The sequence below is a fragment of the Pinus tabuliformis genome, chromosome 5_2 (genome assembly GCF_031772625.1).
Source record: "Pinus tabuliformis cultivar Carrire ecotype Pingquan chromosome 5_2, CPIR1, whole genome shotgun sequence".
In the NCBI taxonomy this organism is placed as follows: domain Eukaryota; kingdom Viridiplantae; phylum Streptophyta; class Pinopsida; order Pinales; family Pinaceae; genus Pinus; species Pinus tabuliformis.
This window is the reverse complement of record NC_142306.1, coordinates 241,427,048-241,454,208: the sequence shown is the minus strand read 5'-3', so window position 1 is coordinate 241,454,208 and position 27,161 is coordinate 241,427,048. Positions and strand designations below refer to the sequence as shown.

The window sequence follows — 27,161 nt, the reverse complement described above, 5'->3', positions numbered from 1 at the left end:
CGATGTGATCTTTCACTTCTTGAACATTTTTCTTCTTGATATGTCCTTCTATCTTGATAGTTTGAGGAGTGGTAATTCCGACCAGTGAATTACAAGATATGGCTGGATCCATTTCTTCTTTCTTGATGTGATCTTTCACTTCTTGCACCTTTTTCTTCTTGATATGTCCTTCTATCTTGAGAGTTTGAGGAGTGGTCATTCTTGCCAATAGTTTACAAGATATGTTCTGATTCATTTCTTCTTTCTCGATGTGATCTTTCACTTCTTGCACCTTTTTCTTCTTGATATGTCCTTCTATATTGAGAGTTTGAGGAGTGGTAATTCTTGCCAATGCTTTACAAGATATGGTCTGATTCATTTCTTCTTTCTCTGGGGTGGGGTCCTGGCGTATATCTTCTTCTTTTGTTGTTTCTTGATCCTTTTCTTCCTCCTCTTCATATTCTATGTAAAAGAATTTCTTCTCAGTACACTTATGACCTTTAGTGCATTTGCTATCACAATTGTAACAAAGCCCTTTTTCTCGTTTTTCTTCCAATTGTTGTGGTGTAACCCTTGTAGGTTGTGGAAGGCTAGAAGAAACAACACTTCCATCTTTATAGTTGTGAGGGGTACGCTTCCTGGTTTCCATATTTTTTCTTTCCACTATGTCACAAAGTCCTTTTACTCTTTCCAATTGTTGTGGTGTTGCTCTAAAGAAGGTGTTGCTCTTTGTATCCTCATAATGTGCTATCATTTCCTCCGTGAAAATTGACCACGTAACAAGTTGTTTACGAGAACAAAGCCCTTTGTACCATAAAAATTGATCTGGTTCTAAATATGAAAATGCAATACATACCTTTTGTAACAATTGTACACCATGTAGATCAAAATATTGCTCCATTTGAAGTATCCAATTTACCGGATCCTTGCCATCAAACTTCCTCATCTTTCTTTTTCTTGATTTTAGGAGCTCGACCTTGAAATGACTGTAACTCTGTACTTTCAGATCTTTAAGTTCTAAAATTCTGACCTGTAGTAGCCCTCTGCGTCCTCTTTCCAATGCCACCGGTCTGATCCAAATTGGATTCTCCAAGAAAGAGTTATGCACAATCTCCCAAGATGACCTGATTATAGACTAGTTCAATAGAGCGAACTTGTACGACGTGCCACGAGTCACTGTTTCAACCTTTGGATCTGAAAAATGCATACAAGAAACTACAGTCCGTCCTCTTTCTGTACCTTCTTACGAAATTTCAATCCGATCCCCAGAGAGAAAGTTATGATGATTTTCCCCAGGTCACCTGTTTTGAATGTAATTCAGGAGTCTGCAAAAAGACCAACTTCCTCAGATCATATCTCCGCAATATCGTGCGAAAAGCTCTGAAATTCGGACCCAAGGTTCAGCGCGATTTCTTCTCAAATGGGTTTTTTTTGCGACTTCTGAAACGTCAGAGAAAAAAATTTATAGCGAAAATGCCACGATGACCTATTTGGAGCAGCGAAACCCTAGAATCCAAAGCTCTGATACCAAATGTTATGAAACCAGCTCAAGAAAAGATAGAAAAGATAGATCAACGCCTTAGAATTCAGCCTCTTCGAGGGGGCAACCTCCTTTACATTACATAAATGAACAATTCTTGGATGATACAAATGAAAAGACCTCCTTTCTATATATAGGAGTCTAAGGGGTCATAACATAATTAGAGCCGACATAACAATAATAATGTAAGGGCACAATAATAACAATAGTGGGCTTCTATGGGGCACATTAGTAACAATATGGGCACTACATGGGTACATCAATATAATAAGTGGTTTGTACTAATAACAATAAGGGGTTACACTAGTAGTATAGGGGCCTAACAGAGAAGGAATATCATCTTCAAAGAAAGAAGTAGCTCATTTAAAAGGAAGTTAACTAGATGACAATGAAAGGAAGAGGTATGCATATCTTTAAAAAAGAAGCTCTTCATTAAAAATAGATTTATGTCTTCAAAAAGTATTGTAGAAAGAGTTGGATGCAAAAATATGCTTGGAAACATGAGCATGGTTTTATTAGATAGAAAAGGTCAAAACTCTTCCATATGGTTATTCAATATACATACAAATATGATAGATGAGCATGGTATTGATCAACACCTGATGTGGTCTCTTGAAGAATGTAAGAAAAAATAGCAGTGATAACTTTAGAGGGAGTTGTGAAGATCCTGATGAATACATATTGAAGCTTGTTGATTGGTTCGTTCCATGAACACACTGATTGATGATCGATAGATGAAGAGCTTGAAGAAGGATTCTAGTATGAAGATAGACCATGCAATGGGATGTTGATCTCAAAGGGAGCAAGTAGTAGAACTTGACATCTTGACAAGAGGCTATCATGATTTGGTAAGTCTGATATTGATAATTTGTTTGAGATATGATTTGGCTACCTGGAAGAACATATTGCAGAAGTATAAACTGGAGAGATAGTAGTTGAATGTACAACTGTTTGATTTAACTCAATTCAAAAAGCACATGGATTGAGTGGACAACACTATGGCTTAGAAGAATATGTGGCAGAAATGTGTATATCATAAAGGGACAAAAGGTAGCAAGTCACGAGACAACCTGCTGGTCATGTTGGATTTGATCAAGAAGTTCACTTTCTGAGATAGACACAAGGAGCTATGATTAGCTCTACATTGATTGGTTTGACAAGATATTTTGATGACAAAGATACTATAAATGATGGTTGATGGAAAGTGATGTAAAAGATTGATGGCAAGTACCCTGTCACGAAGATAGATTAAGAAAGAGTTTGGCTCCATAACGTCTAGGAAGGTCAAAGCTTAAGAATGATATGATGATGCAAAATAGGAGCCCTGTAGCTACAACTAGATCTCCACAAAAGAATAAGTAACTGATGATTGAGACAAGCTAATGATTGTGATGATGTCTCCTTGGTTGAGGGAGTGAGGAATTTCCTCCGTGTTTGAAAAAGGAGTAAGCATTACCTCCTCGATTGAGAGGGAGTGATGTGGGACATCGTATTCTCCATGTGTCATGCACTAGACTAGGACTAACAACCGTAAGTCTAATGAAGGAACTGGTAGGGAGAATAGAGGATTGGATAAGCATTTGCGACCAGTACACCTTGAGGATTTGGAATCCAAGATAGGTAGTAGTCCCCTTGGACCAATACTCTTTGAGGATTGACAAGGTATCTAAGATAAGAGTAGTCGAAGAGGACCAATATTCATTGAGGATTAGGAATTCAAGATAAGAATAGTCCTTGAAGGACATACTTGGTGAACATTCAGATGGGGTATGTTCCTTAAGAGGTGGTTGTGGTGGTGTCCATATGTATGCCTCCCAACATTGTGCCCTAATCTAGTGGAGAGTTAGAGATTGTTAGTCAAGGCCTTGTTATATTGTAATCTGACAATGTTGGTTATGATGTTGGCTTATCAATCCGACTCTTCTTATGAGAATATTTCAATTTGAGAGTATCCTTGTAGAGGTTATGTAATTATGAATACCTCCTTAGTTAAGAGGGCATGTCGGAAAATGTAACTAGGTTCAATGTTCATAATTATCATTGTAATTATGTCATTATGTATTTCATGTAAAAAGTAAAAGAAGAAAAAGAGTTATTATTTTCCAAGCATGGGTTTCATGCTCAAGTCAAATTGTTATTTAGGTCAAGCATGAGTCAAATTATTGTACTTGATGTTATGCGGATTTTTCATGATTGTGGACAAAGGTGAATTCCCTAAATCTAGTGGTCTGATCTAGAACAATAGAAGGCAAAAATATTCGAGTTTTCCTTGGAGAAATTAGAAAACGGGAAAGAAGCCTACTTGGAATTTGGAGTAAGCCTTCCTCTCCTCTTTGCTTGTAAGCTCCAATTCTAGCTCTAAGTGCTATAATTAGAACTTGCACATGACTAAAACAAGCAAAGGAACCACAACATTCACATAGCATAATCTAAAATCTCTATTCGATGAGTCAACATGGCGTTGAAATACATAAGTGCAAACATAACACAACAAATATAGAAATCAAGATACTTTTTGTTTTGACAAATATAGGAGAGAGTTTACAACCATAAATAGAAGCTGACTTTGTAGATGTCTCCCCAAGTTGACTTGCCCTTCCTTGTCACAAAGCACACCTCAATGTCAACCTTAATGCATGAATATAATGACTCCTTTAGGCTCAAAGCAGTAGCATGAGGGCGCTAGCTATCTCCAAAAGCCAACCCAGACCTTATGGGAAGCAGTAAATTTATAGGATGAGTGTGATAGTTTAGGATTTACCATTCTAGGCTTGAGATCCACATATGATGGGAGGATGAGCTCAAGCGATAAGAGATGGGGTCTCCAAGATAGAATTAGATAGGAATTCGAGATCTCTATTCGTGGTAAATAGTTAAAACTACCTTGGAAGCTTCTGGAAGAGGAAGCTTCAAAGATATTTTTATTTTTCCTGAATTTCTAGAATCAACGCATCTGCAGAAGGGAGTAACATGTGCTGCCCAACACTGGTGCTGATGTATGCAAGATGCACTGAATGTAAGTGGCCAGTAAGGCAAAGGTGCGCTGGGGCTAAAAACTGTGTTTTTGAGCTAATTGTCCCAGAAACTCAGACTTTTCGGAGAAGTGATGCTTAGGGCTTTGCAAAGGGATTATGACAAAGTGTTCATGGATGTTGATTGATCCGGTTTGCAGGCCTTTTGGGTTGATGTGACAAAATGGCTTGTAACACTTGAGTCAAGTCTTATTTGGACTTTTGAAAAGAGATGGAAAAAGAATTTTATTTAAGTCAAAACTGTTAATTTTCCCCCAAGGCCAAGTCGGTCCTGCCTAAACAAGTTGGCCCTAGAAGGGACCCATTTGACCTCCTGGATGTGTATAAAATTATAAATAGAGGACAATTCAACCTCATTTGGAGACAAGAAAGCAAGCTTGATTTTTGTGCCAAGAAGAGAGAAATACCAGCGAAAAAGCCATGAGAGAGACCAAAGGCCAAAGAAGGAAGAATTTTGCCACACGAATTTGCCCTAGAATCTGCGACACGTACAAAAATTTCAGAAATTGTAGGGGCCGAAAATCTGAAGTTTGAGCAAGTTTGGAAGACTGACTATTTTTAACTTGAGTTGACTTTGACTTGTTGGAAGAGCTTGAAAGGAGGTCTAACTCGGGACTTGTGGGAGGTCTTGGTCTTGGATTTCTCACTTTCATTTGATTCTATAAAAAGAGAAGATTTGATCGGGTTTTCCCCCTTGTGGGTTTTCCCCTGCCTTGGAGCCTATATCTTATGTTGTTAATTTTTGGTATGTTCTATGCTTAAGAGCAATTTACTTCAATTTCTTAATTAGCCTAATATCAATATCCAGTTTAGCAAACACATTAGCATGATAGTAAAATTCAGATAGAACGTAAACATAAACAGTAGAAGACAAGCCAAGACAAGAGGACACAAGATGTGGCACCAGCCTGGGACAAACCCCAATGTGGGGAAACCCTTGATCAATTCTTCTTATATTCTTCAATAGTTCAGCAGAGAGAGATAGTACAAAATTTACAAATATGATAATTTATGACAACAACAGAAAACCCTAACTAGAAAAGTCAATGCTGGTCAAACAGGTCAGATTTGACCTCCAAATCAACTCGATCAAAGCCCAGTCCACTCGGCCTCCAACAACAAGATGAATCAACCCAAAACAGTCCAAAAAGTCCAGTCAAATGCTGGTCAACGAAAGTCAAATTGAAGCTAGCAACTAGGCCAGTCAACACTGGTCAAAGCATAGGTCAGATCACCTTGGTTTTCATGCCTAGATCTGCGGCCTGCCAAGGAGAAGACCCTCACCCAAATCCGCAGTCAAGAGGAGGTCAACGCAACCCAAACATAAATCTTCCTCTTCCTTCGCACGTGTGAGAGATGTTTCCCATATTAGTGTACCCAATCAAGTGAGGAGAGAGAGAGAGATGTGAGGATGAGATGATGGAATAGTGACTTGAGGTCTCCTCCTTTTATATGCAATGTTGAGGATGAGCTGGGGGTGAAAATACCTGTTTTGCTTGCTGGCCGACCTTGAAAATTTGTCAATAATACAAATAAATTCATATATTCATTTTTACATGTCGGAATCGAATGATCATTAGATCAATCCTACACCTCTCAGAGAGAGGAATCCAAGAAAAATATCAGCTGTCATAAATAAGGTGACCCATATGGAGTTTGGCCAATTTTAACACTCCCTCTCAACTAGGGAGAACTCCATCTACTAATCCATCTGTCAGTTGGTACTATCTCTGCCATCAATGCACTGCTCTACTATGCTGAACTATGAAGAAGAAGAAGTGATTGAGAATGTATCATACCATTCTCTATTGACCCGAAGTCAGCCCCAGATAAAAGAGAGTATCTCATACCACTCTTACTGACCCGAAGTCAGTTCCAATAAAGAGAGCGTGTCATGCCATTCTTACTGACCCGAAGTCAATTCCAATTGATCGCAGATCAATATCATCCTAGCACAGGGAGTACAGTAGTACACGATGCATCCATTGGTAGTACTATGGTCCCTATGCTCATTTCCCTACTCATTGGCCAGATGAGAGGTACTTCCCATGAGTCCCAGACTGCATGGGTAGGATGTCTCCGCAGGAGAAGGATGAACCATTCATCCTGCCTACATGTCGCCATGGGGTATCACAGGGGAAGGTTGAACCACTCACCCTGTACATAGAAAACCACTAGGGGAAGGCTAAACCACTCACCCTATACACAGAAAACCACTAGGGGAAGGCTGAACCACTCACCCAATGGTTGCTCATCACTCCAAGAAGTACCCCAAGTCCCCTGGAGCTCTCAGAGCACAATGTCCATATCATATAGGACCCTCATCAGAGGGTCTCTCCACGACTCCTAGTCATTCTCAGAAAGTCAAGAATTTGACCTTTCCCAGGGGCTTTGTAAGAATGTCGGTGATCTGCTCATCAGTCCTAATGTGATGGAGCCTGATGGCTCCTCCTTGTACCATATCCCAGATAAAGTGGTACCTGCTCATCAGTCCCAATGTGATGGAGCTTTATGCCTTCTCCTAGTACCATATCCCGGATAAAGTGGTACCTGATATCGATGTGCTTGGAGCGATCATGAAATATAGGATCTTTGATAATCGGATCCCACTCTAGTTGTTGCAGAGGATCACGGTGGTATCCAACACATGTCCAAACAACTCACCGAAGAGCTTCCTCAACCAGACAACTTCACAACAGGCCTCAGCGGTGCTCAAGGCAATCGATTTCTGCTTCCTGCTCATCCAGGACATCGAAGTAGAGCCCAAAGAAAAGAAACACCCAAAAGTGCTCTTGCGATGCACCACACTGCCAGCCCGATCAGCATCAAAATAACCATGCAGCCTTACATCTCCGGCAGTATATCTCAGTCCATGAGTGCTTGTGCCTCGAAGATATCTCAGAAGATTATTGGCACCAATCCAATGTGTGTGATGAGGCTCAACCATATATTGGCTCAACGTATTAACTGCAAAACATATATCTAGACGGGAGTTCACCAAGAACATCAACGCTCCTATGAGTTGACGATACTTAGAAGCATTTCCCAATACAGGTCCGACAACACTACCACATAACTTCTTGAAGTTAAGTTCCATCGGGGTAGTCACAGGCTTGCAGTCAACCATCCCAAATCTTTCCAATATCTTCACAACATATTCTCCTTGAGATAGGAAAATTTCTCCTTGCTTTTGCCAGACCTCCAACCCTAGGAAGTAGTGCATTAGTCCTAGGTCCTTCATCTCAAATTTGGAAGCTAACTCCCTCTTATATTTGTGAATGGGAGGGTATGCACCTGTCAGAGAGAGGTCGTCCACATAAAGTACCAGTATGAGAGGTTTATCATCTTCAACCTTAAAGTAAAGGTTCGGATCGACTTCACTCCTAATGAATCTCAACTTCATCAGATAGTTATCAATCCTCTCATACCAAGCCCGGGGTGCTTGCTTCAAGCCATAGAGAGCCTTCTTCAACCTGCATACATGAGATTCCTGGTCACGAACCTCAAACCCCTTGGGTTGTTCCACATAGACTTCCTCTTTGATTGAACCATGCTCTTGACATCTATCTGACGTAGGTTACATCCTTGCGAGGCAACAAGAGCTATGATAGAGCAGATGGTCGTGTATTTGGCAACAGGTGCAAATATCTCATCGTAATCTACACCTTCCTTTTGAGAGAAGCCTTGGGCAACAAAGCGAGCCTTGAACTTTTCAGCACTTCCATCAGCTCCATGCTTGATTTTGTAGAGCCACTTAGAGGTGACAACCGATTTGTCCTAGGGTCTAGGGACCACATCCCAGACATCATTCTTCATAATAGACTTGTACCCTTCATTCATAGCATCCTTCCAAACTTGTTGCTTCACGACTTCTTCAAATGATGAAGGTTCATTTTGAATGATAGTGCTCATGACAGTCAAGTATCCTTGATACCTGTTCGGCTTCTTGCTTTCACGGAAAGTCCCCTTCTGTGCAATATGTCTCTCGGCATCTTCAAGAGTCTTCCTAAGCCATGAGGGTCTCCTCTTGGAGGAGGAGGGCTCTTTGGGAGGAGGATCAATAGGATCCATAGGTCCAAAAGGAGGTCCAAAAGTTGTATATGCATAGCTCTCTAACATACAATCATAGGACCTCCAAATTAGCTCGGTCAAAGCCCAGTCAACTTGGCCTCCAACAGAAAGATGAATCAGCCCAAAACAATCCGAAAAGTCCAGTCAAATACTGGTCAAACCAGAGGTCAGATCACCTCTGTTTTCGTGCCCAGATCTGTGGCCTGCCAAGGAGAAGACCCTCACACAAATCCACAGTCAAGAGGAGGTCAACACTGGTCAACGCAGCCCAAAACAGCAACTCTGAAATTCGGTCAAACTGGTCAACGCAGCCCAAACAGAAATCTTCCTTCTTCCTTCGCATGTGTGAGAGATGCTGCCCAGATTAGCGTACCCAATCAAGTGAGGAGAGAGAGAGATGTGAGGATGAGATGATGGAATAATGACTTGAGGTCTCCTCCTTTTATATGCAACGTTGAGGATGAGCTGGGGGTAAAAATGCCTGTTTTGCTTGCTGGCCGACCTTGACAATTTGTCAATAATACAAATAAATTCATATCTTCATTTTTACATGTCGGAATCGGATGATCTTTAGATCAATCCTACACCTCTCAGAGAGAGGAATCCAAGAAAAATATCAGCTGTCATAAATAAGGTGACCCATATGGAGTTTGGCCCTAGTTGCCAATTTTAACATGTGTTCATTGTTCTTTTTGTGATCTTCATGGTTTATGGTTTTGGTAATTGTTTGATGAAAAAAACACAATAAAAGTAAAAGAAGCCTACATATATCTTCACAAGCAATTATCAAGTAAAGAGAATTCACCCTAATTGCTGCCCTATTGATTTCTCAACAATATGACCATTAGATTATGCTAACTCTATCAATACTTTCTACTTATTCTGTCAAATAACTACAATCCTATATGGTTGGAGGCATTTTGGCTAGTAGATTTGTAACTACCTAGAAACCTAAAGTTAGGATAGCATGACGATGAATGTAATAAGTTTGGCAAGGAATATTATTTCTTGTGCATCTTATTGCAGTTAATATGTGAAATTGTTCAGGATGTGTGTGATTTAATGAGTATTACTTTTAATATAAGCAACCCTATCAACTGCACCTTCAGAAGGTAAAGGAAGAATCGCGTGTCATTGTCCAAGAAGTTAGAACTAGTTTTTTCATTTGGGAATATGAAGAGATTCAGTATTTTGTTTGTTCAACGTTTACACTTTTGCACGAAGTTTTGTCATTATTCACATTTTATTTCGAGTCGTACAATATGCATGTGACTGTGTGATAAATTTGTCAAATTGTTAATGATATCAACAATATTTAAAGATACTTTCAATTCTTGTGAACATGATTAGATACTAATGATTTTCAACCATATGATTGTGTAGACAAAGAACATATTTCCGACTGGAATCATTGCACTTATCAGGTATGTGTGTAGATTTTTATAATGTTTGTATTTGGGGAATGGCTTCTGAAGTTTTTTCTTCTCTGGTGTAAATCTCTTATAAAATGGTACTGTACACTCTCATTTTGCTGCTTTGTTCTCTCCTTGATGATTTATATAGGACAATATATAGGTCTTGAGATTTATATAGAGTACACATTAACAATCAAGAACAAAGATTTTTGACTTGTCCAATTTTTGTAGATGATCAAGCTATTGCGAAACCTCATTCCCAGCCCACTTTGGTCCTTCGGATTTTCATGGAATCAATCTAGAAACTAGATTCTAGAATAGCTCCTCCATGAATCATACTGCTGCAGTCAACCAAACTCTACTTGCAATCCCTCCAATATGGCCTTGACATCACAATGGTCATTTTGTACATGTCGTCTAGGGGGTGAGCCCAACCAGTGCTAATAGATAGTTTGCCTAAGGGAAGCAGACCATACTAATGTGCCAATCTACGCTAATCTTTCTAAGAATGCACCATTGTATGCCACAGTCATGCCAAAAGAAAATGAGATAAAATGAGATAAAGTGTGACATATCCTTTTAGCAGATAGTTGTAACCTTGGAGACAAGAAAAACACCAAAAGGGTGCAAACTGCAAAGCACAAAGCAGATTATCTTTCATGAGGCTTGGTGGGTTTAAGTAGCCTTTTTCAATCCAATATGTGAGCTCATTGTTAATTTCTTGTAGCGTTGTGATATGTATGTGTCTATGATGGGCGATGTTTATGGGGTCCTTGATTGTATGTTAGAGAGTTCAATAAGTTTGAGAAGTGAAAGATCTCGAGTTGTTCAACACCATCAAGGAAATACTTATTATTAGGTGGGACATCTACAATACTTGCATGCTGGCATATGCTTTGAACCCCAAGTACTGTGATGAGATTTACTTGAACTAGTTTGGGGTTTAGAGGGTGCCACTAAATAAAGACAAAGATGTAGTTGTTCGATTCATAACAACATTTGTAAAAATATTTCTGAATATGACTGAGACATTATTATTTTGTAATCAGTTTACTATGTTTAGCAATAGCATTGGGACATCTGGAAATGTCCAAGTACTTGTTAATAGGGGGCTTGATGGGAGCAATCTTTTGGTGGTCACATTATGGATCTGATGCCAATGAGGTGTAGTTGTTAGCTGTTCGATTTCTTTCACAGGTTGCTAGCTCTTCAGTGGCTGAGATAAATTGGAGCACTTATGGGTTTATCCATTATTTGAAGGGAATGAGTTGGCATCAATATAAGCCGAAGACCTTGTATATATTCATAGTACATACAAGTCTTTTCCTTCTCTTTCATTAAAGGATGAGTACAAATTTGTGGGATGTGAACCATGAAGATGGTGATTGGGACTTCCCTACCATGATGCTTGATGATTTTTCCTTGGGATGTTCATTCATCAAAGTGTTTTTGAGCAGATGGAGAGTCAATTATGGGAGGTGCTGGTGTATATGGTTAGGCTTCTACATCTTGCTCTGGTAGTGCTTTTACAATTAGTATCATCAAGTTGAGAATTTGAATGATATGGAGGGTGGCAAATAACATGATGACAAGGAGTAATTTTAATTTTGGTGGTGGACTCTCATCTCTTGACATTTTATCATTTGGCGTATATACATATAGATAAATTCAAGACTTTTTGTATGGGCCTTTTTATCTTTTTCAGATCGAAAATTCTAGACTGATGAACCTTATATTTATTGTCAATTGATTCTTGAATGCTCTTATTGAATGGATGTATGTATCTTAATACTTCGTTAATGTATAAATTTTAATGATCATGACAATAATACTGCCAAGTAGAGCTATTTTTTTGAATTATACACGCACACACACTTGCCACACCTACACTAGAATCATACACATACATCTTGTAACATAGAAACACTACATTTATTAACCTTCCAGTAATTTTCCTAGATAGAATAATATCTTATGAAACCATTGTAACTTTAAGCATGCATATCCTCTCAGGGAATTACCCAACCCAACATGTCTTGTTACTGATCTGATTAGCAGGGTTGCTAAGGTCTTGGAAAGCCTACTAGATGGGCACACACAAGGCAGGAACCCACTGTCACCTCGGCCGAAGCCCCTGCTTTTTAGATCTGACAACCTCCTAAATGGTCAAGGGAGGATTCTTAATTAAAACTTCGAGCAACTTCAAGTAAGACCGGTGCCTTAGATTAGGTCAAAGTGAGGTGGAGGTGTTAACTTTCAGAACTATCTAACTGTCTTTGGGTATGATGTGCAGCAGAAAACCAAACAACAGATTAAAAATGCCAAAATAACAAAAATATATTGTATGACCAATCAATTCTGGTGTACAAAAATTATCTTAACCAAATATATTATTAGTTCTCTGTTTGGAATTTTGGTTTAAGACTTACGGGTGAAAACAATTTGCTGTCCTGTAAAACTAGACTGTAATGTCCGCATAAAAATACGGATATCAATCTTTTAGGTCCAAGGCACTCCTAAAACAGAGTTCTGGGGTGGGAGGGTTAGAGGGTGTTAAATGAGCCTTCGAAACCCACTTACCAACCTGTAATAGCAAAAAAAGTCAATTTCCAGCAAACTAGAAATTATTTTCTCTAGGAATTGGAAATGTGTCCCTTTAAGCCAAGTGCCTAAATAATTTGCAGCAAGCTAGAGATTGTTTTATTTGATGATTGAGAATGCGTCACTTTAGGCCAAGTGCCTAAATAATTTCCATATTTAAGATATGATTTCTTTATGGGTGGAAGCGTAAATATTTGACTCTAGAGTCTAAATATGTAAAATCAGCAAGTATAGGGTATTAGAGTCATGGAATAAGACTTCAATAAGGTACTTACCTATTTGGGAATGTGAAGTCTTTGATTTTTGTTGCAGATTTATGCAGGTGCACCAACAAACAAGTTCAGATCTGCAAAATAACCCAATAAAACCATGTATCTATCCTTGGACTATCTAGCAATAAATTCAAATTCTAAGGTTTAACATGCTAATGAGTTAAGAACAGCTTAAATCTAGCAAATAATTAAATCATACTCTAATGTTGAAAATTAGAAAAATGTTTTAGAAATTTTGAAGTAAAAATGGTTGTTGGATTAATCCCTTGTGCCTAATTTACCTCAACTTTATCAGGGAGTGAAACTTGCACATTCTTGAATCAATCCTATATATGATCAAGGGAGTGGGTTTGGTCTCTTGGAAGAAAATTCGCCTCCATTATTGACTTAGCACCTTCTCCAACTTTTGAACTAGGCTAGGAATGGCCCCTTGTAGGGTGTTGTCTGATCTTCAATTTGAGCGAGTGATGAATATGAATTTTTCCCAAATTGAAGCTCCCTTTCCGAATGGTTCAACTATTCGAAGTGATCAACTTGGGATGCCCCCTAGTTTTTACATTCCAGGTTTGTATCCCCTATGTGGCACAACCTATTAACTTTGTGTAGAAAATGTTACTATATTATATCCACGATAATACAATTTGATCAAGAAAAAAGGATACAAATAAAAGCCACCGCACACAATGAGCATAACAAATATGTTAATGTTTGTATCTTGAGCATGTAATTCAACAAAGGCCAAAGTGTATACGCATGCAAAAGTCGCCCAAAGTCTCCTTAAGACACCTGCTCAAGTATTGAGTAAGTTGCTATGGTAACTTAACTCAAATATAACATTGGAAAATTACATAATTAATTATGTTGGATCTTGAGCTAAAGAAGCTTAGGAAATGTAAAATATCTAATTCTATTTTAGTGATCATGTTTTAATCTCAATTGTTGATCTCAAGTGAGGTGAGATCTAATCTTGGCCATCCATCACTTTGGAGATTAGGGTTTATCTCAATTTAAAGTTATAAAACGAGGCTAAGGAGGAGAAAGACTCACCATACAATGACACAAGCCATTAAAAGATGAATTTTTTCAAGTGAGGAGTGTGATACTTAAGTGTGCCAAATTTGAGGAAGGTGCAGGGGTGCAACACATGAGATCTATGTTAACCAAGGAGATCAAGCATAGATTTAGGGTTTGATCAGTTGGATCAGATCCAGGGTATTTTGTAGTTGTAAATTTTTGAGTTGGGCCATGATCCCATGACGGGAGACCAAGTAGGATTTTATTTAATGAAGAAATAATTTCATTGGGCAAAATTTGTATGTGCTACATGTTATTGAGATGTGGTTGAGAAGGGTTTCTTTTGTTGAATAATTGTATTAAGAACCTAGTTTTGTTTTTATTTAGTATATTTGTAATAATATGCTAGGAACCTAAGTCACCTGACGTGGGGACATGGGACATGCAGGACACGCAAATTTGAGTGTCCGACAAGGGGCACGTAGACCCCCAGGGACAGGACACGTAGGACACATTATACATATATATATATTAAAAATTAATGCTCAATAAATATTTCTTACACAAATTCTCATTCATGATACAAATTCAGACGTAAATCTATATTCTACATTGTAAATTTAAGATTTGTAAGTTGTACAATGTAACATTATGTATACAAATACAATTGTGACAGATTCATCAATGATCCAATAGGAGAAAGACAAGAAACTACAGTTTTCTCATTAAGTCATCAAAATCAAAATGTGTTACATAGGTAGTAGCAAATTAGCAATGCCAATGGAAAATAGAAATAACAAATACAAAACAACTACAAGGTAGCAGGTAGGTCATCAATCATCATCATCAAAATCAACATCATTGTCATGGTCACCACTACTCTCCTCTGCTGCATCTTCCTCCTCTGTATCCAATGTAATCTCTACATCTCTTGGTGTGGAGGATGACCCCTCAAGAGTATCACCATCATCAAAAGTGACAGGTTGTAGCACTGGGTCATTAAGATAAAAGTTGGCCAATGCCAACTCAACACTGCTGTCCAAACCCATATCATGAGGAAAGACATCCCACATCTTTGTCTTTCCCTTCAATCACTCTTTCCTCAACCTGTAAATAAGACAAAGGTTGATGTGCACATACACCATTGTCTTTGCCCTGGACTGCTCAAGCCTGCTCTTCTTGACACTATAGAAATTCCCATATGTGCTCCAATTCCTCTCACAACAACAGGATGAAGTCACTTGAGAGAGGAGCCTCATGGCTAATTGTTGTAGAGGAGGGCTTGTTGCCCCATGAGTTGCCCACCAAGAATAGGGCTTCTTAGCCCCCTTATCTCTAATCACAACATAGCCTGCAAATCACCCAATGCTAGTTGGAAAACAATGCAAAGGCATCCTCCACCTCATCAAGGGATGCTCTATCCTGAAATATTTGCCTCAATGCGTCCTTCATCCCTTGTGAAATTTCACCATCCATGTGAGGAGGGAATTCGCAGGAAGGTCCACCATTCAACCACTCATGGCTGTAGTATTTTGGGTTCAAGGAGTGAGCCAAACAATGCAAAGGTGTGCAATTCTTGTCCCATCTGCTGACAAGAATATCCTGTATGGTGGTGAAGAAGGCCTCTGATGATGTCTCGTACTCAGGGCACTCACTTTGTAAAATAATGGTCCTCATGGACTCAATCATGGAATCCCATCCCTCATAAACCTCTCCTAGGATGGGTTGATCTGTATCTGCAAATCGTAGTAAAGCAATGATAGGGTCCATGATCTTAATAGTGAGATCTACCCTCTCCCACCAAGCATCTAACATTGTGTCCTTGACTCTTTTTGAGGCTGCTTGATCTGTCTTTCTCCAAAAAGACCAAAACTTTGAAATAACGATGGTCCCAAGAGCGGTCTTGACCTCTCTCAACCTCTTCAACATGATGAATGAAGAGGCAAACTGTGTATCTGCAATCTTCAACAATGATAGATGGGTGTACTCCTTGTAGATTGTGAGGGCATTTGTATGATTTTGTACAAAGTTGCAGATATGATGTGCATCCTCAATAATACTTCCAATCCAAGGCACATGAGAAGCAATAGTTTTAACTTTTAAGTGCTAAATTCAAGGAATGGACAATATAAGGTGTCCAAAATGCTTGTGGACATTTAGCTTCCACAATCACGCCAACAACCTTGCAATTAGGTGCATTGTTTGTAATGATTTGCACACAAGAATACATCTTCAATAACTTTAATGAACAACTCAGCAATATATTGTGCATCCTTGTATTGTCCAAGTACATCCACCGATTTGAAGAAAAGTGGTCCATTCAAGGAAGACACCATGAAGTTGATGAGTGGGTGGCGTGCTAGATCCATCTGTCCATTAGAAACAGTACTAACCCCAAATGTTGGCCATGCTGATTTAATAGGCTCAAGCATTTTTTCGACCTCTTTGTTTGCCTTAGTCAACAATGTGGTTCTAAGCTTCTTTGACCTAGAAGGCACATACCCTGATAGAGCCCCTTGAGTTAGTGCTTGACACATCTCAAGAAATAAAGGTGAGTGTGCAACATTAAAGGATATGAAGTTCAGATAGAAAAATAATGCAATGGTGATATCAATCTCTTCCTGTCTCTCTTTCTGAAAAATCTTGTCCATTGGACCAAGTGCCACTGCCTTTCTTTTCGCTACTTTACCCACCCCCCACCAAAACTCTCAAATGGAAATTTGTTGCTGCTTTTCCTCAAGAATGGAAGGGGATCATCATTCTTGCTTTTTTTAGATGATGCAACCACCCTTGCCACACCAACATTGGCCTCTTTTTCCATTTCTTTCCTCTTAGCTAAAGACACATTTGCACATGCTCCAATTCCACAACCTAGTAAGCCCAACAAATGAGCTTTCACACGGTAATAAGTGCTCTTGAAATGATTGTTGCAATAGTTGCATTTCCAAGCAACATTGCCTCCTCCCTTCAACTTGCTCCTTGGCCCTTGATCTCTTGTGACATACTTCCACAAGGGATATTTGATTTCTTGAGCCTGTTGTCTTTCTAAATTTATTCTACCCTTAACATTTTTAGCTGTTGTTGCAACCCCACTTCCAATAGAGGGAACACTTGCAGGCCTTGATGAAATTGGAACAAGAGGGGTATTACCAATGGGGACATTCTTCCCCTTCCTTTGCCCATTCCCTGCTACCTTTGATTGAGCCATGAATGTTATAAAAAAATAAAGAAAAAATTCACAAACTTGTAAAAAAAATGGACATGCAAACTGTTGTAGCGAAAATGCAAAAAAATAGAAGCGAAATGCAATTTCCTGTTGCTTGAATCGCCTCCGAAATACTCCCAAACCCTTTGGTAGTTGCTCCCACACACCCACAACAAGAGAGACTCAAGAATGAGTGAGAAATGGTCCCAAATAAGGCTTTAAATGCCGCACGACATACTTTTAGAGGGATACATGTCTCAAAATCGGGACTCGCTGGCCCATCGAATTAGACTTGCGTGCCTGTCGAATCCCACATGCCAGGGCACATTAAAGTTGCGAATCAGACACATGTCTTAGAGAATTGTGTCCGATTTGTGGGATTCGGGACACAGGGGGGAGGAGGAATCCGGTTTCTTAGCTAGGAACTAATTGGCAAGTGTTAAGTTTAAGAAATTAACATGGTATTAGAGCACAAAACTCTAGGAACCGACCTTTGAATCACTAGAAATGATAGGTTTGTACGGGCATTGTAGGGGCCATGATCAATAAACTACTATGGATATTCCACTAGATAGTTTATCACAACAAATCTGATAAAATTATCCTTAAAAATACGAAATATACACTATGAGGGTTTATTAATCTTTAGATTTTTGGATCTATAAATTATTGTTTATTGTGTATGGATGCAAAATCTAACTATGTAGAACAGTGAAATTAAAACTCACAAGCCATGATTTGACATAGGATATAACTTGGGAAACCCTTTCAGGAGAAAACCCAGTTGGAAGGTGAGGTTGCTTTTCTCTCTTTCTTTGACTAAAAGATGGTTGTGAGTACAAAGATGTAAGGCCTATGGCCCATGGGCTACTATAGTGCACAACTCCTCTGTGTAGGCTCTCTCCCTATTCCTCTTGGCTACTCCACTTGTCTACGGGACAAATGCACTAAAAAAGAATAGAACCCCTTTTCCTCCTAGTGGCCTGGTTATAACACAACCTGGTAGCCTACTAGTGGTTAGGTTTTGTTAATTTTTGTAACTATGGTCGGTCTTCATAATGTATGCTTGAGTCATTATGAATTTGTAAAGCATATTTTAAATGTTAAGACTCAAAAGAAAAATTATTTCGAGTCAAAGTCCTAGTGTGACTTTCAAAAGAAGAAATTTGAATTTTTGAAGTAAAAGTTTTTGGCTCCAAAATTAAGGTCGACCTCCTTCTAGTCAAGTCGGCCCTCTAAAATTGTACATTTCAGCTTCATTCAAAAGTCACGTCCATTCAACCTAAGGAAAAACTATTTAAAGGGTCAATTTGTTCCTCCATTTGGCCAAGTAGTAGCTCGCATCTATCTGAGGCATATTCCCAAGGTCTGAGGCAGAATATGATGTATCTCCCGAGGCAACTCGTATGGTTTCTAGAGGTAGCTCATATGGATTCCTGAGGCAACTCATATGGTTTCCTGAGGTAGCTCATATGTTTTTTAGAGGCAGCTCGTATGTGTTTCTTAGGCAACTTGTATGGTTTTTTGAGGCAACTCATATAATCTTTTGAGGTAGCGAATATGTCTCTTCTCTAAAGTAACAAATACATGATCTCTCTGGCAGGGAGTAGTCTATCTCTATGGCAGAAAAGGAGAATATGTCGGAGGCAGGGAGACTCTCTTATTTGAGATAGGAAGGCTTATTTGAGGCATGGTATTTTGCATAAGAAGAACATGGGCCAGATTGACTTGACTAGGAGGATGAGCCTTAGACCAGGTTTGACCTAGTTGGACTTAGATGTGTCTTTGTTGAGTTGAAGAATTCTCTATTGAAAAAGGTTGCTAGGTTTTTCCCATAAGGGTTTTCCCAGGATAAATCTTTGTGTTCCTTGTGTGGACTGTCTCTTCATGTTCTTACTATCTTAAATGTTTTATGGCTAATGTCTTCTATATAATTATTGAATGGTGAAGTAATGATTAAGAATATGAATTGGATTAAATCTTTAAAAAAAATTATCTGTATAGAAGACCATGCAAAAATCAATAGGTTTGACTCCCTCAACTCTTAATCAGAGTCATAATATGGACTCTTCTAGAGTCTTCTTCTTCATGATCACATGGCTAACTCTTTTTCCTTAAGTAATGGGGGTTGCCGTGACATCCTCTCGAATTATGGTGGACAAGACAGGAAGGTCAACTTCTGAGTGGCATAACTTTTGCACACAGATTTTGATTGAGACGATTCTTGTGCCACTGTAAAGGTCTCCTTGTACAAAATAGAAGAAAAAGGTGTGGTGCTAAAGCGACAAAGTTTTAACCCCAAGAAAACTTCATTTGATGCCTCAAAAGGCTCTCGAAAGGTTTCAGACCCCGATTTGCCAAACTAGGTCCTGCTAGTAAAAGTGGTCTTATGGGTTGATTCCTCCACTTTTTCCACTTTGAAAGTATCGAGATGGATGAAAAATAATACCATGATCCAATTCGGATCACACCTCCCCATTTTAGGAGGCTTTTGGTTCCCAAAAGCTTCTATTGAATGAGGCGAGGAAAGTTTTCCTCTACCTTTTGCTCGGGTGTACCATTTAGCCTTTCTTGGAAGTTTTCCTTTCAACCCAATTTTCCAAAGGTCATGCTATCCCTGTCTTGTAGTTCTGGACCTCTTCTGCAAAAATGTATCTTTTGTCAACTTTGCCTAAGCATCTAGTGCCAAATCCTCCACAAAAGGTAGGACCTAATCTTTTTCTTGATCTAGCATGGAAGGCACATAGAGTTTCAGATTCTTTACATTCACAACTGAGTAAATGCACATGCATATGTTGAAAAATGCAAAGTGGTAGTGATTAATTCCAATTTCCTTAACCTTAATATTTTCTTGTGAACTTAGTTAGTCTTCTTATGTTCTTTAGTTAGATCTTTTTATCAAGCAAATATCAAGAACAAAACTGTAGCAACAGAGGATACAAAAATTAGGCTCTCATCCAGGGCAACTAAAAGGGAAAACACTTAAAAATCTTCTCTTCTTATAGAATTTGCTTCGAATGAGACAAAAAAGACCCAAACCCTAGACCAAGTCCTCCTCCAAGTACCAAGTCAGCCCTTCAACAAGTCCTTCCTTGATTCTGCACCAACGAACTTCAAACTACAATTTCGACCTTCCAGCTTCAATACTAGACCTGCAACTTCGACCCTATAATTTTGGCCTTGAAGCTGCTGCAGAAATCCTAATCCAACTTCTTCAAGAGATCCTTCCTTGAGCAAGACAGATCCTCTAAGGTCAACAAAGTCAAGACAAAATATTCCTTTTCCTAGCAACTTGATACTGCAATTCGTCCTACTGCAACTTAGACCTGCAATTTCGACCTCCTTTGTAGCTGCACAAACCCGATAACTTCACACGTGTGAGAGAGATAGAGCTCAAAAACAAGATTTTTGTCCTTTCTTTCTTCTTCTAGACCTTCACTATCTTCTTCTCCTGCGTCCCAGCTATAGATCGAGCTTTCTTCTTGAGATTGAACTTCTTGGTTAGTGAGTCACAAATAAGGTCGAATTGCTCCTTTATATAGCCTTTCCAAGGGGTCAAATTCCCTCCTTTAGGCCGACTTGACGCTGCCAGGGCTGACTTGTACTTTTGGAGTTTCCAAGACTTTCTAGACTCAAAAATAATTCTTTTTCCAGTTACATTTTGCCCAGAAGGGTCTTATAAACATGATGTTGACTCCTTTGACTCATGAAAATAAATCCTAAGACCTAACAAACCCTAGAAGCATGAAGAACATGCTTTTACCTAGAAGACCATCAATAAAGAGCATGAAACCCATGCTTTAAAATAATAACTTTTTTCTTTTCTTCTTTTGTTTGTTACATAAGATACATATTGAAATGACTACAACAACAATTATGAAGACCGAAACTAGTTACTTTTCCAACTCTCCCTCTTAACTAGCGAGGTATTCATAATTGTACAAACAATACAACATCATTCTCAAATTGAAGAGTTCTCATTAGAAGAGTCAGATTGATAAGCCAACTATAAGCATCATCATTATGACTGACACTGTCTCTGAGGCCTAACTAGATAGACTGTACTTCATTCAAGAGCATTATGTTGGGAGGCTTTACGTGTGATAATGCACTACCTCTACAAGGCACATAACCCATCTGAATGTTCACAAGGTATGTCCTTTTAGGACTATTCTTATCTTGGATTTCCATTCCTAAATCCTCAAGGAATATTGGTTCTCTTCGACCACTCTTATTTTGGATACATGTCCCATCCTCAAAGAGTGTCGACACCTTTCCCTTCTTGGACCGTTTTATCCTCAAGGAAACCACAAATGCATATCCAATCAGTATCAGAGCATTTGTTTGAGTATACAAACTTTGTTTGTTACATTGGTATTAGAGAATTCCTCAGAGTATATGAATTTTGTTTGTTACACTTTACCATTCTCTCTTTATGACCTTTACTCGGTCTTACTAGAGGAGAATGCCTATGTGATATCTATTGTCACTCCCTCTCAACCAGAGAGAATATCCCTATCCTCCTTTTAATCAGAGAAGAGATCCTTGCTCCTATTCAAGGAGACTCCTTAGCTCCCTCTCAATACGAGAGGAGATTCCTAACTTCCTTTCAAAATGGGAAGCAACCACCACAAGCCTTATAGATTGTCTTCAATAGGGTGTCAACTACTTGATCTTTATAGCTACATGGCTCCCTCTTTCTTTTGCATCTCTTGCATCGAGCTTGCTTCCTTTCGAGGTATCATGGAGCCAACTTCACTCTTTAATCTTGTGACAGGATCTAGGTCATATTTCTTGTTTATCACTTTCATCTTTATCATGAAGGCATTGTATTGAGCCTTTCCAAACTTCAAGCTGATCGTAGCTTTTGCATGAAAGTGACCTCCCTTATTGACCTTTAGGTTATCTTCTTGTACAGCTATCTTTCAATCCAAAGATGAGCATGCCTTGACTTCACAATTGCCAAGTATCAAATTTGAGCTTCCCTCGACATTCTTCATACATTCATTCCATACAGTTGAACTTGCCTCAACTGTCATCATGTATTCCTGCAACATCCTTCTAGGTAGCAAAATAACATGTTAACTAGATAACCAACAATAATTAAAATTAGACTTACCTCACCATGATGACCTTCTCATCCAAGCATCAACATCCTTATGGTCCATCTCCACTCGAATCTTCCTTCATGCATCAAAGTGCCCAAGGATCAAACTTGATTACCAAGTTATAACTTTTCTTTCGGAGATTATATTGGATGTTAATCATTATTTTGCATATTCTAAAGAAAGTTTTAATCCTTTATTCATTCTTAAGTAAGTCAAATTATTTTATTTAAACATCACATAATCATATTAAACATGTTACCAGATTTTGTACATATGAGTCTTGTTGACCATGCATATGTCAATAGTTCCAAGAAGTAGAGTACACAATAGTGGATACAATTTTTAAGGTCATTATCATCATTGTAATCCCATATTTTGCAGTTTTATTCTAAAAATGATTCTAGTACGACAAAGGGTTTCACTCTTGGGAGATTTTTACCCTCTGCTTAATTGTTCGCGTTTCCGAATCCAAATAATTGGTAGAGTTTTTCTCCCAAGCATGCCCCAAAGCTAGAGTGGAATTCTCTGGTAAGGTCTTAGGTGAGTCCTAGTGTTATAGAGTGTATGTATTTTTATCATACTAGATCATGTGTCTTGTGTCGCAAAATTTGGTTGAGTCTAAGGCGTCATATGTGTTGAGAAATCAATGCTTATAGGAATTAGGGTTTGATTCCTCTTTCTTGATAATTGCTTGAGTTATGTTGGCTTCTTTTACTTTTTTATTAGTTTATCTTTCATCAAGCAACTACCAAATTAAATGTATATGAAGACCACAAGAACAAGAGACACATGATGTAGTCACTCAGCCAAGGCAAAACCCCTCCAAGGGGAAAACCCAATCCAACTCTTCCACTAGTAGATTCAAATCAAGATGAGGCAATCCAAGAGCCTTTAGACCTGGATAAAGAGCTCGTCCAATCACCAAGTCAACCCTTTCTCTTCATTGATGACCCCTGCGAAAGTATTCAAGTGTCAACTTCTTAGCAACTTCTTCAATCCAGAATTTTGGCCTCCTAGCTACAAATTTTTGGCCCCCACCTACAAAATTTTAAACCTACAGTAGATACAAAATTTTGACCCCAGCAACAACCCAGAATCTTCACAAGTGTGAGAGATAGATAGCCCAAGAACTTGTTTTAGGTCTTCCCAACTTCTTCCTTCTCTAGCTACTTCGCTCTTCTTTTCTTCTTCTTCTTCTTGTAGATTGAACTTGATGAGTGAGTGCTCCAAATAGGTCAATTTGTCTCTCTATATCTAGCCTTTCTGCTGGGTCAAATTGCCTTAATTTAGACCGACTTCATGAGGATAGGGCCGATTTGGTGTGGAGGTAACAAATGACCTTGTTGACTAAAAAATAATTCTTTTACATGGTACAAAAACCCAAGAAGGGTCTAATAAAAGTGACAATGACTCTATTGGCTCAAGACAAAACCTAGGAGCCTTTAATGGAGGCTCTGACCTAGAAAACATTGACCCAAGCATGAAACCCATGCTTTAATAAGTCATTTTTTTAACAATAAAATTTCTTTTAACAAATGCAATAGTGAAGATTGACACTAGTTACATTCTTCAACACTCGCTCTTAAATAGGGAGTTATTCATAATTACATACAAATATAGGTACATGGAAGATCTCATAATGATATGAACTATGAAGAGTTTTAGCACACAGTGCTATAGATTAGATAACTGACCAGGGTACTCTAATCGGGTGGGACTAAGGTGTACTCAAGCTTTAGCCTCTCTAGGTACCATTAGGATTTTAAGCTCTAACACCAACCCAGGAATCTAGGTGCGTATCTAAGGTCGGAGCTCCATGACCAACGCCACCCTTCATACTTTGGGATCTAGACATCAACACATAGGCTGGCCAGATGTCCTCCCAAGTATCTTATTGCCACAAGATGCTTCATCTCTCCCTATCAGCTAAATCTATAACATCAACCAATCTAAGCATGCTTCTGAAATATTCAAACTTCTTATTCAGAAGAGATTTGTCAACACGTCAACTACCTGTTCATCCATCAGAATATATTGTAGCTTCATGACCCCATCTTGTACCAAACTCCTAATGTAATGGTACTTGTTATTGATATGCTTCGTCTTGGTATGGAATACATGGTCTTCAAACATCTTGATGCTGCTTTGATTATCACAATTTATCATTGTAGGATCTTGAGGCTTTCCAAACAAATTTGTCAAGAGTTTCCTTAACCAAACAACTTCTTTTCCTACTTCACATGCAATGATGTATTTGTTGAGAATTCAATAGGGCAGTGAATATGTTAATTCTCTTCAACTTGATAATTGTCTGTGTTACCTTTTGCCTTATTAGCTTTGTTCCTTATTATTATAGTGTGAGATACATCAAACAACTACCAAAACAATAAGAATAGTGACACTGTATATAGGCTGCAAGCCAAGGCCAAAACCCCTCCTCTTGAGGGGAAAACCCTTAAATCTCTTCTCTTCTTATAGATCCTTCATTGACAAATACCGTGACCTAGTGACTCGGACAAATACCCTCCAAGATCAAGATCAACTTGGCCTCCTACTGCAAGATCTTTGACCTACTAATGCAGATCCGAAATTTTGTCTTCTGACAACTGCTGCTGCTCCTCTAGAAGACTTTGATCTTCTTCGTATGGCCTCCTCTCCCTTTCAATTTCCTTTCCTTGAGACTTAGGGCTAGTGAGACACAGTGACTTTCACTTGACTTCTTTTCTCTCTTTCCTCCAAGATCGAACTAAAGATAACCCTAGCGCAAAAACCCTAGCTTTGACTTGCACGTGGGAGAGAGAGAACTAGCCCAAGCACTTCAACTTCCTTCGACCTCTTCTTCGTCCTTCTTCTTCGACCTCTTCTTTTCCTCTTCTTTGCATAGAATGAGATGTGAGTGAGTGTGTCCAATGGAGGACGAGTTCCTCTCTATATATAAGCATCTTCAAAGGTAGACGTGGCTCTTCATTTAGGCCGACTTGACAACTTCTAGGCCGACTTGATCTTGGAGGGAATTTTGACACTATAAAGACAAAAAACAATTTTTTCTTTGCAAGATACAATGTTCCCATAGGGTCTTCAATATGTGACAATGACTATTAAACCTAGGACAAACTCTAAAAGCACTCAATGGGTGGTTGACCTATAAAATAAAAGAACTTGAGCATGAAACCCATCCTCCATTAATAATTTCTTTTTCATTTTACACATTTCATACTTATGAAGACTGAACCTAGTTACACATTTTTCGACACTCCCTCTTAACTAGGGAGGTATTCATAAGAGGTACATGGTCATTCTCAATCTGAAGAGATCTCATAAAAAGAGTCGAATTGGTAACCCATCTATCTAGCATCATATTTAACCAACATTGTAACATAGCAAGGCCTTGACTAACAACTCTATCTCTCCACAAGATCAGAGCACAACGCTGGCAAGACCAATGATTTATAGACACCATCATCATTGTCTCTCAAGGTACATACTCCACCCGGGTTTTCACTGAGTATGACCTTCCTTTGGACTATTCTTATCTTGGATAGCTAGTCCTCAAAGAATATTGGTCCATGACTACTCTTGTCTTGATTGCCCTACCACATTCTCAAAGAGTATCGAATGCTAGAATTCTTTCTTCCCAAGTGAAGACAAGAATGTGTTGTCTATCTCTCCCTCTCAATTAGGGAGGATACGTCAACCAAACCAAGCTTGTCTCTCAAGTACAAAAGCTTCTTGTTTGGAAGTGACTTTGTCAATATGTCAGCTACTTGCTCATCAGTGGAGATATACTGTAGCTGCAACACACCGTTTTGCACTAGCTCTCGAATATAGTGATACTTGTTGTTTACATGCTTTGTCTTTCCATGAAATACTGGATCTTCAGACAAACATCTGGTGTTATCACAAAGTATCACTATAGGGTTCATCAGACCTTCAAACAGGTCAGTTACTAGCTTCCTCAACCATACTGCTTCTCTGCTTACTTCACACTGCACAGGCTGCAACATATTCAACCTCAACACTACTCAAAGCAAATGTGCCTTGCTTTCTGCTCATCCATGAAACCATGGAGGATCCCAAACTGAAACATCCTCCTGTAGTGCTTCTTCCATCTTGCTCACTGCCTCCCTAGTTGGAGTTTGTATATTCAATCAACTGGACATCATTCCTTCTATCATACTTTAGACAATAGTGGATGGTTCCTCGCAAGTATCTCAGAGTATGTTTTACTGCTACCCAATGATCGTGCTTTGACTCGACTTGGAATTGACCGAGTACATTTACTGCAAAGCATATTTCTGATCAAGTATTCACCAAGTACATCAACGAGCCAATAAGTTGCCTATACTTGGAAGGATCCATAGGGCTAGATTCAAAACTCCTTAGTCTCTTCAAGTTTGTGATCATCGGAGTGGTCATAGGTTTGCAATCCATCATGTCAAACCTCTTTAGCATCTTGATCACATACTTTCCTTGACCCAAATAAACTTCATCAGGTCCTTGTCAGACTTCTAGTCCCAAATAGTTATGCATCAACCCAAGATCCTTCATGTCAAATTCCGCTGCTAGTTGCTTCTTACATTCTTCAATTCGACCTTCTACACCTATCAAGAGAAGATCATTTACATACAGAAGAATGATTACAGGTTCTCCATCTACAACCTTAATATAAAGGTTTGGATCAATAGAACTCTTTGAGAAGCCTAACCTTTGAAGCTAAGTTGCAGGAAACGCAGGGCAGGGGTCCGTTTCCGTACGGAAACGAAACGGAAACGAGTTTCCCCGTACTGTACGGCGTGGAAACGAGTTTCCGTCCGTACGGGCGCGTTTCCCGAAATGGAAACGCGCCCGTACGGACGGAAACTCGTTTCCACGCCGTACGGGCCCCGTTTCCCACAAAAAAATACTTGTTTTTAAATTATTTTTT

The 27,161-nt window shown here is 38.9% G+C and overlaps 1 protein-coding gene across 2 annotated transcripts in view; it reads left to right on the top strand.

Annotated features, from left to right (window-relative positions):
* LOC149158436 (Transmembrane proteins 14C) overlaps window positions 1–27,161 on the top strand; it is a 252,552-nt gene that overhangs the window by 199,924 nt on the left and 25,467 nt on the right. Inside the window, exon 5 of one of the 2 annotated variants that reach the window (XM_089436216.1) lies at window positions 10,006–10,046. The exons of the other annotated variant lie outside the window; for it this stretch is intronic. Within the exon in view, the coding sequence (XP_089292342.1) occupies window positions 10,006–10,046 (41 nt within the window). The remainder of the gene's footprint in view (window positions 1–10,005; window positions 10,047–27,161) is intronic. 2 annotated transcript variants of the gene reach the window in all.